The sequence below is a fragment of the Tiliqua scincoides genome, chromosome 2, assembly GCF_035046505.1.
Source record: "Tiliqua scincoides isolate rTilSci1 chromosome 2, rTilSci1.hap2, whole genome shotgun sequence".
In the NCBI taxonomy this organism is placed as follows: Eukaryota; Metazoa; Chordata; class Lepidosauria; order Squamata; family Scincidae; genus Tiliqua; species Tiliqua scincoides.
In genome coordinates this window covers 166,072,677-166,086,880 of record NC_089822.1, presented here as the reverse complement: position 1 = coordinate 166,086,880, position 14,204 = coordinate 166,072,677, and the positions used below count along the sequence as shown (strand labels likewise).

At 43.4% G+C, this 14,204-nt stretch overlaps 1 protein-coding gene across 1 annotated transcript in view; it reads left to right on the top strand.

The window, feature by feature from the left end:
* The window catches only part of DNAH9 (dynein axonemal heavy chain 9), a 275,746-nt gene that overhangs the window by 40,134 nt on the left and 221,408 nt on the right, over positions 1-14,204 (top strand). The window contains exons 10-17 of the mRNA XM_066612893.1: positions 1,158-1,272; positions 3,055-3,123; positions 3,436-3,562; positions 4,517-4,772; positions 5,714-5,955; positions 7,901-8,036; positions 8,470-8,666; positions 8,758-9,182. Coding sequence (XP_066468990.1) covers positions 1,158-1,272; positions 3,055-3,123; positions 3,436-3,562; positions 4,517-4,772; positions 5,714-5,955; positions 7,901-8,036; positions 8,470-8,666; positions 8,758-9,182 — 1,567 coding nt within the window. The remainder of the gene's footprint in view (positions 1-1,157; positions 1,273-3,054; positions 3,124-3,435; positions 3,563-4,516; positions 4,773-5,713; positions 5,956-7,900; positions 8,037-8,469; positions 8,667-8,757; positions 9,183-14,204) is intronic.

The following is a 14,204-nucleotide window of genomic DNA, read 5'->3' as shown; positions in this document are numbered from 1 at the left end:
CTTAATATCTTGGTTTCCTGTGTCTAGTAAGATTTGTTTACATGAGGTAGCATTTAAACATGTGATCTCCCTGTCAATTGCAGACTCGGCCTCAGTGCTGCCCAGGGGCACAGGACCACAATATGCCACCCCTCGCCTGAAAATGGCACTTCTGGTTTTTTGTGAAAACCAGAAGTGCCTTTTTTGGAATTTTGAAGGCCTCAGAAGGCCTTCTGGGGGCCAGGAAGGAAGCAGGCAGCCTCCTCAGCTATTAAAAGGCTTTCTAAGCCCTTGAAAACAGGCCCCAAAAACAGGCCTGAATTTGGGAAAAAAAATGGTAGCAGGGGAAGGGTAACACTGCCTTCCCCCCCCCCCCACGGGGTGCTGCCTGAGAGCCCAATCCTGAGCTTGGCATGCTGGCTTCCGGCTGGCATGCACTGTCGCAAACATGCCATAAGGCATGTTTGCTAGGCTTACCACCGGGCCAGCACCCGTGCTGGGCTAGTGCCGGGTGGGTGCCCGTCCTCCACTGCTCGGCGGTCACACGGACCACCAAGCTGAGGCATCATAAGTGGGGGTGGGGAGGAAGCAGCAGGCGGAGGGTGGGGAGGAGGCTAGGAGGAGGCATGCCGGGGAGGTGGGAGGCGGGGAGAGGGCAGACAGGAGGTTTGCTGGGGGGAGGGAGCAGGGAGGTAGAGAGGCGGGTTTGTTGGAGCTCCGCTCCACCGGATCCTGTCTGTTTGTGTAGGGCTTGGCGCAATGGTTGGTGTTGGTGTAACGGCTTTACCTTACCACTGACCACAAGGTCGGCGGTAACTTGAGTAGCCCCATTGCGGGGCTGCTTCCCTTACCCAGGAGAAGGGGATGAAAGTCCCCTTCTCCCGAGGTGCTGCCCGGTGCACAGGATCTGGCGGCAGCTGCTTTTGGTGCTGCCGAAGCTGCGCACCCTGGGCAGCTCAGGATTGGGCTGCCTGTCTTTTGTCCCCCCTGCCTCCCCCAGGTACAACAGTGACCCCTTGTAGGCACAGCTGGTATAGTTGGTATAGTCCCAGGATATATTGCATGCTTTAAGTGGCTTTTATATATCAATAAATCTACATTGTTGTGTCAGTCTTGGCATAGTTTTAGCAGTCAACTGGCATGCAGTCCCTGCTTCAGACTAAACTCATTCTTCTCAGGTTATCCACCTGTGCATAGGAATATGCCAGCAGTTGCTGGAGGGCTTCGCTGGGCTCAGGAACTAAGAGAACGGATCAGGATTCCATTTGGTAATTTTAGGCACCTCACCCACCTGTGAGTATCTTTATTTCATATCATCTACAGGTTGAGCCTCATTATTCACGTGGGTTCTGTTCCAAGCACTCACCTGGATGGTAAAAAACACACTAAAGCAAATCCATTTAAAAACAAAGTTTCTTTGCTCCTTTAATTTAAAAACAGCCTTACTGACCTTTGTGATGTAAGATAAGAGTCATTAAGAAGACAATCCATCAATCAGTCTCTCTCAAAGTGCTTAGAAAGGCTTCACTCCGACCCCTCCCTTCACCAATGCAAAGTGATCACCTTTCTTTCACATGCTCAGGGGGAAGGGAGGGGTCACCTGGAGAGAGAAGGATTGATGGATTGTCAGCCAGCTGCCCTCTCTCTCTTTCTCTCATTAAGGAGGCTATTGTTAAAGGACTGTTCAGTTTTTAAAACTGATTTTAAAGGGATGCATTTTTCCCCTTCTCCAGGGATCAGCACATTCCTTCTCATTTGTAGGGGCCATTCATGTTGAGTCAAATCCGTGTATAAAAAATCCATGTATAAATAGGCTGGATCTGTATTGCATAAAATTACTTTTCTCACTGACTCTTGTGAATTAATATCTTAACTTTTTCATTATTATGGAGACTACTATTGAGGCTGTGAAAAAATAAATTGTGGAAAAATTTTCTCCTTTACTTGCAATCGCAAGGTAAACTTATAAAGTATAGTACACCTGCATCTTATGCACAGTTTTACTTGCACTTTCAGATTGGCCCCACAAATGCACATGCTTTGAAACAACAATTGGCGGGCCCACCAGACTGTTGCTTTAGGTTTCTGTGTATTACAGAGAAATGAAACCGAGTTTTGAGAAACAGGCGGTAAAAAAGAGAGATTGGACAGAAACAGGAATTGTATTTATAGTGCCAGTGTCAGCACAAGGCACTTTTGGCAACTGCCTAAAGCCCAACACCCCAGGAGGGGCATTACTAATGTGTGCCCTGATTCTCTGGGGAATACTGGCATCAGCCAGCAACTGATGTCCACTAGCTGAGTGGGCCCCCTTCTTTTACTGTGGCAGCAGACAGGTTTCTGTCACTCTAAGGCTGCAACACACCTTTTCTTGGAAGTAAGCCCTGCTGAACTCAGTGGGACTTACCTTTGAATAGATATGTATTGGATGGCATTGTGAGCAGGTCAGCAGCAGCAGTAAGTGTTTTGGCTGCTGCTGGCCCACCATATTTTTCCCCTCACAGTGCCCCATGAATGAAATGGCCTTTGATTCTAAGCAGAAGAACAAAGGGCAAAATAACTTCCCTGTATAACCTGCTTACAGGTTCAAGATGCAGTTCAGTGGCCTAGACCTAAGTTCTGAAAAAGCAGTGTCCACAGATCATGTTATTGTTCACTGATGTTTATAAAGTTCAGAAAAAAAGTCCAAAAATGCACTGGGGGTAGTAGTAGTAGCTGCTAATCTTCCAAGAATTAGAAACCAAAAACACACATGTCATGTCTGTTGCCACAGTAAGGGGAGATGACTCCTTAGGTCCCTGACTTTACTGAGGCCTTACTCAGTGTCCCACCTTATTAAGGCCCTCAGACCTGGAGCCAATTCTGCATGTAGTCTGTTCAGTCTTTTGATAAGATAAATGTATGTGTAAAATCTGCATTCCAGGGCTTTCAGACTGGCGATGTCCAACCACATAACACACACATTTCAAAAGAAAACTACTTAAAATGGGAGGAATAATTTAAAATAGTGATCAATGTATAATGCCTACCTTGCCATAAAGTCAGATACTTTATTTTGATCTGTCTTGTTGACAGTTGCATGGACTCTACTGAAGGCCAAAGAATGGTGCAGAAATATGATGATTTGATGCAATTGCTAGAAAAGTAAGTCTATCATGTTTACCATGTTACTGCAAAATTGCTCAAAGTGTATTGAGAAGCTATCTCCTGGACTGAGTGGGGGGGGGGGAGTGTGCTTCCATTTTTAGTAAAGATTAAAGACCATCTCTTTATATGGAGGGAATATAGTCCAACCATCACCTGAATGTGGACAGAATTGAAAGAATCCCCTGTTCTGTTGCTTGTAGCCCTTGCAGATTTCTTACTTGCAAAGCCTGGAAATCTTGTTCTAGTAATGTGTTCAGCAGATTTTCTGGCAGTTTATGAAGCCAGTTGATAGTTGTGACCTTTTGGCAGGTACCAAGAGAAACTTTATAAGGAGTGGTTCCAGACTGTGTCTGAAAAATCGCAGTATAATCTCACTCGTTCACTGATCCGGCGAGACCCAGAGAATAATCTGATTGCCGTCAATTTTGATCCTCAGGTAAGTTGTGAGAACACTCATTTTCCCAGGAGCCCTCTTGTCTTTTACATTAGCATAAAAGGCAGGATTTCCTTTCAAAGCCTGGAGGGATAGCAGGTGCTTGATGGGAGACAACTTGATGGGAGACAACTCCAAAGTAAGGCAGAGATTTTGCACAGTAGGACTGGGATTTACTCTTCTGTTTAGTTATGGAGACCCCACACATCTGAGGCAAGGTGTCTTTATCCATGTGGGAGTAAAGTCATAAGAATTTAAGAAAGAGTGCTGCTGGTTTAAATCAAAGATCCAGGATCTTGTTTCCAATAGTGGCCAGTCAGATGCCTCTAAGAAGCTCATAAACAGGACAACATATCTCCATTGTTTGTACCTATCATCTGATATTCAGAGATGTGCTACCGCTGAACATGAAAGTTCTCCTCACTATGATGGCTACAATCCCTTGATAGACCTGTCCTTCATGACCATCTGTGAGAAGGGGCCTTTCCTTCCTACCCTAGGAACCTGGAGATCTTCGTTTTAACCTCATAGGGCACAATCCTAACCCCTTATGTCAGTGCTTTCCAGCACTGACATAAGGGCAGTGCAGCTCTGAGGTAAGGGAACAAACATTCCCTTACTTTGAGGAGGCCTCCGTGAGTGACATCCAACTGCAGGATGCAGCACACGTCCCATTGGCACTGCTATGCCAGGGCTGGAAAGCACTGACATAAGGGGTTAGGATTGCGTCCATAGTGATATATGGCTGAGGCTGACTTATAGAGATGTCTCAGATTTGTGGGTTGATGGGCCAAAGGGTAGGCTCTAACTAACATCTTAAGTGCTAAGCAAGAACCTCTTCTCTTTCCTGCTGTTTCTGCTAACTCAGGAAATGTTAGGCAAGAAAACAGTGCTGTGTAAGGAAAAATACTTGAAAAAGGGACATCCAAAAGTATGTGTAAATGTGTTGTTTTGTAGTTGGTGTCGGTTCTAAGAGAAGCAAGTTACCTTGGAGCTAGTCAGATTGGGAGCATCCCAGAGACAGCAGCAGAAATATATGCTTCAAAGGAATCTTTCCGGAAGCTGGTAGCCAGTCTGGAGCTAATGGTCACTTGGTACAACAAGATCTTGCAAACTGTCCTGGAGGTGGAGTACCCGCTTGTGCAGGGTCAGCTGCAGGATATTGATATCCAACTGAGAGAGGCAGAAGAGACATTGAACTGGAAGACAGAAGGTGAGCTCTCCTTCAAGAAGAATTTCCATGAGATGTTACATGCACAGATAAACACAATCAGCTGTAAGAGCTAGAACAGGCAGAGCTTTCTTTTTCTTGGGCTAGAGCTAGACCATGTCATAAGAACATAAGAACAGCCCCACTGGATCAGGCCATAGGCCCATCTAGTCCAGCTTCCTGTATCTCACAGCGGCCCACCAAATGCCCCATGTCTTCTTCAGGAAGCTTGATGGTCATGGGCATTCTTGTGTATGCTGTACAGGATGATGACTTGTGCTCTCTTCCTCACTGTATAAGGCAAAGAAGGGCCTTTCCAAATGGAAAAAAAAAATGTTTTTCTCCCATCACTTCTGTTAACCTGATCAAATGCCAGTGGTATTATACCCATGCAAACATAATGAATAGGTATGTACTAACTTTAACCTTGATGAGATAATCTATGAATAGTTTGCCGTTAAAGAAATATTCTGGGAGAGATGACACTTCAGCATTGGAGAGAAGCCCAGTAACAGAAAAAATTAAGAACTATTGCTATGGCAATCAAAAGCCTTGCTGCCTTTCGTCTGTTTTTGTGTAGGTAGATAAGATCTCGACAGTAGTAATAGGGGTAGGAAAGTTTAAATGAGAAACAAAGGTCATAAAAGTGACAAGAGAGGGAGGGACTTCAGGCACCGTCTAGCAGGCACTCATTGCTCTAATACTACCATATTCCACTTGCAACTTGTGGGGGAAAGGGAACTCTAATTTTCCTGGCAATTCAGGTTTGTGGGGTGAATGTTGGGTAAATATGATTTCCCTGCTGTGTATGTGCTTGCAGCAGGAATGTTGCCTGATCCTCTGTAACAAATTAATAAATAATTTATGTTTTACATCTTCTGAGTAGGCCTCAAGTTGTCGTTATCTAACTCTTGTTGACTTGTCTGCCGTTGTTGTCGTTGAAGGCCTTTGGGATCGTGTTTCACAAATGGTTGGCAGTGTTCGGGATCTCGAGCAAAGAATCCAGAAAACCAAAGACAACGTTGAGGAAATTCAAAATATCATGAAATCCTGGGTCTTGCCCATTTTTGAAAGAAAAGATGGGAAAAGAGAATCTCTGCTGTACCTGGATGATCGACGTGAGCGACTGGACAAACACTACCGACTCATCACAGAGTCAGGGCATAAGATTCATTTTCTCATTAAGGTAGTTTGCGTGTGGGTGTGTGTTGACATAAGTAAATTATACTGAGGAGGCTGCGAGGAAATTAACTATAAATATTCCTTTCTCCATCTCAGCAAAACTGCCCAAAGATTGCTCATATCAGTGGAGTTGTCTGAGGATTTTCCCAGCTGCAAGAAGACACTTTTATGATGCGCAGTCACTATTACCATGCACAGGGGTGGCTTTTAGGCAATTGGGGCAATTTCAGCCTACCATTGGTTCCAACTGGCCTGAAACTGGATCATTTCAGAAGCAGCTCCTGCCCACTGCTGCTCCCTATTGGCCTGAAATTGAGTCACTTTGGAAGCAACTTCCATCTACTGCTGCATCCATTTGACCCAAAGTTGGTGCCATGAAGATGGCAGCATGCACCCCTTGCTCTTTCCCTTGCATCTCCCAGCACCATCCTCTACTTGTCTTGCTCCAGAGTGGGCTGCTGAGGACAGGGCAGCAACAGGCAAGGGTTGCGGAGCACTGGAGGCTGTGTGCAGCTCCCTCCCTCCCTCCAGCTGACTTCCCAGGTGCCTATTCTGCACAGCCACTAAAGGTACAAGAGTCCTGTCCACCTGCACAGAATTAGCAGATGTTTGTCTTCTTAGTCTGGGTCCATCCAAACTAAGAGCTAAAAAAATTAGTAGAGGGGGACCTTGCAAAATTAGAGGTACCCCCACAGAAGTGTTTCCGATTGGGCCTTGCAGCTACTAAGGCCAGCCCTGACCATGCAACTGTGACACCAATGGAGTACCTTGAGTTTCTGTCACTTTGCTGCACATTTACACCTGCGTTCATTAATATAGGTGTAATAGTAAGCCAGAAGTAATGCAGAACAGGGGTGTATAATGTGTCATGAGAAAGCAGTAAATGAACACTTCTGCCTTTAAACAGAAAGGTGTCCATAAGCTGTGTGGATGAGGGTTCATTCTTTCCCTATATAGGTAGAAGTTCACCTTCTTCTGTAGTCAGCTCATTCTAGTCTACAGAGGAGAGAACAAGATACATGTTTGCTGTATTGCACAGACTTTAATTACTGCGTGGGTGGTGTGTGGTACCTGAGTGTGGCACACAATATTTCTAGCAAACTGTACCGTTCTTGGCACTGTGAAACGTATCCAGGCTTGCAGGCAGTCTAAGGTTCTACAACCAGAGAAGTGCAGGTTCTTTAGATGTCTGTCTTAATCAAGACTTGCCTTGTAAGAAATTGGGCTGGAGAGAATTATAAACATAGATCATCCAACCCAGTGGAATATTCCTTGTTCTGCAATACTCCAGTGGAAGTGTCTGGTCGGCTTCCAGGTTTCCTCTCCTGAATAAGTAGCAGCCTTTGGGAAGGGCCTAACCTGCCTAATGGTGGTTTGGGATGTTTAAAATGTGAGTGGAACAAAAATTAAACCCATCTGTCTTCAACTTAAATTCCTATCAACTTTAAAGGCCTCAGGACTTTAGCCTTCTGAAAAGTACATTCAAACTTCTACTGCTGCCTACTACCAAATCTCACAGTAAAATTGCTCTTGGGATTCTGTTTGCAGGAGTTAGGTAGTAGTGGAGTTGTAAACATCTCTTCTTGAGACACTGGTGAGCTGCTGCCAGTCAGGAGACCTCAGCTAGATAAACCATTGGTTGGACTCGTGATTGGTTGGACTGCTTCATATGTTCTTTATCTACTGTCATCTACAGTAGAATGCTTTGCTGGTGCAAGCTATCGTACAGTTAATGTATTTCTTCTGACATACAGTAATTTGAAGATTTCTTTTTGTGTTGCTTTTGTGTTGATATATTGGCTGACTACTATGATCTGGATCCTTTGTTCTAACCTCTCTTAGGCAGAGCTGTCCTGTGGCCACAGCCATATGGGCTCATAGGGCCATCAGGCCTTTTGTGAGATATTCAGACCACCTGCTCTTGATTTTGACTTTTTTTTAATATCTAGGAAAACCTGAAGCTTTTTGCAGCAGATTCAGCTTCTGATGTATGGAAAGCTTATTTGGAACATGTGGACGAGATAGTTCTGGATGGATTCTTTAATGCCATTGAATGTTCCCTTAAGTACCTTTTGGAAAACACAGGTGAATGCCTGGCAGTGAACTTGCCCTTTCTTAATCAAACTATTCTTTTTTTACTCTTGGAGGATTTTCCATTGATAGTGTGTTCATGCAGATGTACACCGAGTGACTGGCTAGGATAGCTAATTCTAGATAAGTAATCAGGATATGTAGGCCTATAACAGTGTGTGGCCTCTGAACAAAGATAACAGAAGCAAGATAACAGAAGCAAGTGAGCATCTTTTACAGGCTAGCCTGTAAAAGATGCTCACTTGCTTCTGTGTATTGATTCCCTCTGAGATAAGCAAAGATAAGATACTTAAGCCCAACCATGTGTTTCTTTCACTGGAGCTTGCTAATATTACTGATGCCTGTTCTTAGTGAATTTATTAGTGATTGCAGTTGGAGGGGTTAGTAGGAATTGTCTAAAAGCACTGCTTTGCTTCTTGTCTTGCAGATTCCAAAGCAGGACTTGCTCCTCTTTTCAAAGTGCAGCTGGATTTGTCTGTTCCTGAGATGGTGTTCCTTCCTTCTTTGGATGTTGGTGCCAGTGATGGTTTCTATGATATGGTTGAGGCTCTTGTGAATGATGTATACAGGATCTCCTCCCTGATACCCAGACTTGCGGATCACAGCACCTTTCCCCATTATCAGGTCTTGCTCTTGCCCAGTCACAGTCTTATTTCACAACTGGGTGCTTTCTGTCCTGCTCATTAGAACAACCATGTATTTCTGTCCTCTCCAGGCTGACATGGAGGAAATGACTGACCTTGCTGACCTGCGCCATAGACTAATGGAACGTATCCAGAAGATGATGTCAGTTTGTTGCGATTACCGTAGCTCCTTTGACCACTATTCCTATCTCTATGTTGATGACAGGAAGGAGTTCATGCGTCAGTTCCTTTTGTATAGTCACGTCCTCACCGCAGAGGAAATAGAAGCCCATGCTGAGAATGGGGTCCCAGAGACCCCTCCCACTCTGCAGCAGTTTAAAGAGCAAATAGATTCCTATGAGAAGGTCTATGAGGAAGTGAGCCATTTGGAGCCAATCAGAGTATTTGACTGCTGGATGAAAGTGGATGCCCATCCTTTCAAAACCTCTCTTCTGGGTATTATTAAAAGGTGGAGCTTCATGTTTAAGCAGCACCTCATTGACCATGTGACTCACAGGTATGTCTGTTTCTCTGTTGCATCTTATGGTGATTTGGGGCAGGAAGACTTGATACTGGTGCCTCTCCCCTTTTGTTTGATCTACCCCTACCCCACTGCCTCCACAAGGACTAAGCTAGGCAAAGAGAGAGAGAGAGAGAATCCTCAGAAACCACTCTTCCAGTTAAATGGCAAATTCTTACAACCCTATGCTATAGCATGTAACCAAAGATCCAAGAGGACTAGGCAAAGATGAGGCTGAGTTCAACCACACAACAGCCAGAGGACTGTTTAAAGGGGATTGCATAAGTCACGGAGGACAGAACCAAAACAAGCAGGGTTTGGAAAAGGTTTGGATGTTTGCAATGCTTGGAACCATATCTTAGCAAAAATACAACAGGTGATTAGCAGGAAACCATAAGACAACATAAAGTTCCCAAATACATAACCACATAAAGCTCCCAAAGAAAGGGAGTTAGGGAACCTCAATGAATATCCAGTAATATGGTCATTTATGTGAGAGGGATTGTAGCCAGAAGTTTGGATGTGGGTCTGAGGAACAGAACATCTGGGTCCCAGTGAGTCACTGAGCCATTTCTTTTTGTAAAGGCCTACCATATAGCATTTCTGATGCACTTTCTTGTTTTGAAGGTGTCCATGTTCTTAGTTGCGCCAAGTTTCCAGCATGCTAGAAAATGATCAGCAGACTCTTGCAGAATCTCCCTGTGCTTTAGGATAACTTCTTGGGTGTTTTAAAGAAGTGAATGGCTTCTCATGGGTCATACTATTCTTCCAAAGATGCTTGAGAAATAATAATATTGCTTTGCTCCAGAGATCTTGTTTGGAATGTAGGCAGCACACTTTTGGAATGATATTGCCAAGCTTGGGAAGGTTTCAAATTAGGGTTGCAATATGATAAAGGGTCAGGAAGGCTAGCCTAATTGAATGTACTGAAGAAACAGAATACATTTAGCTTAGAGAAAAGAAGATTAAAGGTAAGGAGAATATGCTGGCAGTTTCCCTTTTTTACCTACAGCAGGCACCCATCCACAAGTCAATCTCCCAAATTAGTTGAGGGCAGGTTTGAGCAAAGAATGGAATTTTCTGTGACCTTCAGATAAGTTGGGGGTTAAACTTAGGGGGGTGTCTGACTATAATTTTGTTTGAACCACTAATCAAATCCTCCTTTAAGTTGCCTGGTATGTTAAGCCAGAGGCTCTACATATTAACATACAACTTATAACACATAACTGGGAATGTGCAATTCAATTCACAGCAGAGAGAAAAGCTACAGGGAATGATTATGGGCAAGTGCAGCCGCACATAGTTGCAACACTATTTACTCAGAAGTAGACCCATTGCTTCCCACAGGTGTTATTCTTAAGTAGTGGTGCACTGAACTGTATCCTGTGACTTTGTTTTAGATGGAAATGAGGATGACATCCTGGTGTTTTAAAAACCAGACCCCTAAACTGAGGGGTGTGTAAAATACATTGAAAATAACTTGCCAGGAACTGTTCTGAGATAGCAGCAAAAAGAAAAAAAGGAGGCATTTTACCTTTTTCTCCAAGTTGGAAGGAAGTTGAAGTTGTTAAGGTTAAGGGATTTTTGTATCAAATTATGAGAGGATTGGTGTAGGTTCCCAGTCTTGTCCCAATGTGAGCAGGTTTCAAGAAAACACTTCAACTACAGCAGAGTACTTTCAGCAGTTGTATTGAGCAAGGGATATCACATTCAAAGTAGTCATTAAACAGTCCAAGAGTCAGCACAGAGAGCAGTCAGTTCCAGTATAACAAATCCAAATCAGTTCCAATAATACACAGTCAAAGGTTCAGTCCATAAGTCAGTAATATCATATACATACAGTATCCAGCCTCCTCAGTCACTGGCAGTAGTCTCACAATTACTCCATCAACCCCCCTACTGCTGCACTTGAGGCGCCATAAGACTAACCTTATATAGTTAGCTCAGCCAATCAGTATTTGGCTTGGTCACACCCAGGGTGTGCCTGTCCCAGGTGCTTGCTGATTCTGCTGAATCATCCCTCTACACCTGCTCCCTGAACCAACATGTAAGCTGTGGTTCTGCTTTACTCAGAACACAAGCTGACATAAGTTGCTTGTGGGAGTTGTGAGGAGGCTTTGTGGGGAGTAAGTGCTACATTTCCATCACAGCAGCCCTCATACGGACTATAATTTCTATAAGCACCTTCACTTCTCTTCTTATCTGGAGAAGAAGCTAAAATGGCTGTCTCTGAATACCATCATTACTAGTAAAACCTTAAAGAAGAGGTTGTACAGACATATGTTGGTGAGTGGAGATGCTTTGTGATCGTGTAACTTCCTACTTCAGGGCAAGAGGATTCAGGTATATGAATCATTCCCTTCCAACGCTGACGTTCAATTTTAAAACCATGGGTTGTTCCTTAAGTTAACCTATCACTTGCATAAGGGAACTTGTGCATGCAAGAGTGATAGTGTGAAATTGTTGAGCACAATTTCTTCTGCATGTGCTTGCACAACCACAAGCTAAACAGTGCCAAATGCCAGCTTATTTCTATGAGCACTCCTTCCATGTGCTGCATTACACATTTTATTTTTATATTCTAATCCATGAAAATAAGCTATATCTGAAAAAGACTAGTCTTTTCTGTGTGAATTCTGTGTAAATGTACTGCAAGTACCAAAATAGATTCATCTGTTTCTGAAAAATGACATTTGACCTTCAGAGATCTAAATATTTTTAGTGATTGTCTCTTGGAGGTAGAGAAGTTCAGCCTAATTTGCATGGATTTTTGTTCATATGCTTTCAGATCCTGGAATGTGATAACTCTGAAGAGTAACAGAATCACAGAATGTTAGAATTACAAGGGATCTTAGAGATAAGATCTCTAAGTATTTCTCAACCAGTGGTTGCCCTGAACCTCTTACCGATATTTGTTGCATCGTGTCTGGTCTCCCAATCCTGAAGTAACTGGTGATGACATAATCACTAGTTACTTCCAGTGGTACTTCCAGTAGGTGGACCATGCAAAGTGGTATAGCAGGGATCAAATAAACACTTATTTAGCTCAACCCCCTGCTTAGCATCCCTGATAAGTGGCTGTGCAGCCTTTGCTTGAAAACTTCCAATGAAGGAAAGTCCACTACAGAAGACAGACTGCTCTAATGCTGTATAGCTCATTGGCAGTTATTGGGAATGGTTGTTTCAACTGGCTTTTAATTCATCTAATACCAGCTAGCCCACGTTTTAGCAATTTTATCCACAAGCATGTTGTAGGAGACTGTGGACTCAATTCGATCCAATTTTCCAGCAATGAAGCCCCTAGGTAAGGGAACAAATGTTCCCATTGCTTAAGAAGGCCTCTGTATCCACTGCCCCACCACAAGATGCAGTGCATGCCCCATTGGCACAGCTGTACTGGCACTGGAAATTTGGATAGGATTGGGCCCTGTGGCTGCAATCCTATCCATTCTTTCCTGGGAGTAAATCTCATTGAACACAATGGGACTTACTTCTGAGTAGGCCTTCATAGGATTGGGCTGTTTGTCAAATGCTTTGCTGAAATCTAGGTATTCTATGTCCATGGCATTCCCACAATCTGCTAAACTAGATACTTATCAAAAACAGAGATGAGATTAGTCTGGCATGATTTGTTCTTGTCAAACCTATGCTGACTTCTAGAAATCACCCCATTATTTTCTAGGTGACAAAAGTAGTTTTGCTTAATTGTCTGATCCAGAATCTTTCCAGGTATTTACATCAAGCTGAATGGTCTGTTGTTTCCCCTGATCATTCTTGCCCCCTTTTTAAAGACAACATTAGCTCATTGTATAAGTAAAGTGTTACTTACTTTTCCCAAGATGAAATTAGAGAAATTCTGTAAGGTATTTAGTAACTGCACACAAGGTCATAGTAAAATTGCTGTAGATATGTTGACAATAATTAAATCTCAAGCAACTGATTGTAGCTTGGCTATAATGGTTAGTCTTGGCATTTTTAGAACTCATTATGATTGTGCAAAAATGGAATTACCAGCCAACACTGGAAGTATTTAATGGCATTGTTGCTTATCCACTTAAGACTTGGAATGAGTCACTAATGGGCCACACATGGCCCGATCAAGAAAACTGCATGTGGGTTTGGTATTCTCAAGAAATGCTAGCAAACAAATTGAAAAAACTTTTGAATATCAAATCACTTTGTGGAAAGAGTAAACTTTGTTTTACAGCAGAGAGAAGTTAAATGTTCTCAGATAAACTACAGGTTGAGACTAATTATTTGCGTGGGTTCCTTTCCAAGCACTCACATGGATGGCAAAAAAGAACTATAGCAAATCAATTTAAAAAACAAAGTTTCTTTGCTCCTTTAATTTAAAAACAGCCTTGCAGACCTTTGTGATATAAGATGAGAGTCATTAACAAGACAGTCCATCAATCAGTCCTTCTTCAAGTGCTTACACTCAGCCCCTCCTTTCACCAATGCAAAGGGATCACCTTTCTTTCACATGCTCAGGGAGAAGGGAGGGATCCACTGGGGAGAGAAGGACTGATGGATTGTCAGCCAGCTGCCCTCTCTCTCTCATTAAGGAGGCTATTGTTAAAGGACTGTTCAGTTTTTTAAACTGATTTTAAAGGGATGCATTTTTCCCCTTCTCCAGGGATCAGCACATTCCTTCTCATTTGCAGGGGCCATTTGTGTTGAGTCAAATCCGTGCATAAAAAAATCCGTGTATAAATAGGCTGGACCTGTATTTAGATTATCTGTGTATAGTTTTTGAACAAGCAAAGAGTGATATTTCCCTGCAGTGCTTCAGTTGCAGTTGGTAGGATGTTAAAAGGTGCAGTTAATTCACCTTTCTTTTCTTAAGAGCAGAAGAAAAAAGTCCTGCTAGTTCAGACCAAAGGGCCATCTAGTCAGTGGCATACTTTGGGGAGGTGTAGGGAGTCACTTGACCCAGGATGGCACACCTGGCAGGGCGATACAATCTTCACCAGTCCTCACTGGTCCTGCCTACTGCCTCTCTTCTGGAGGCCTTTGGAG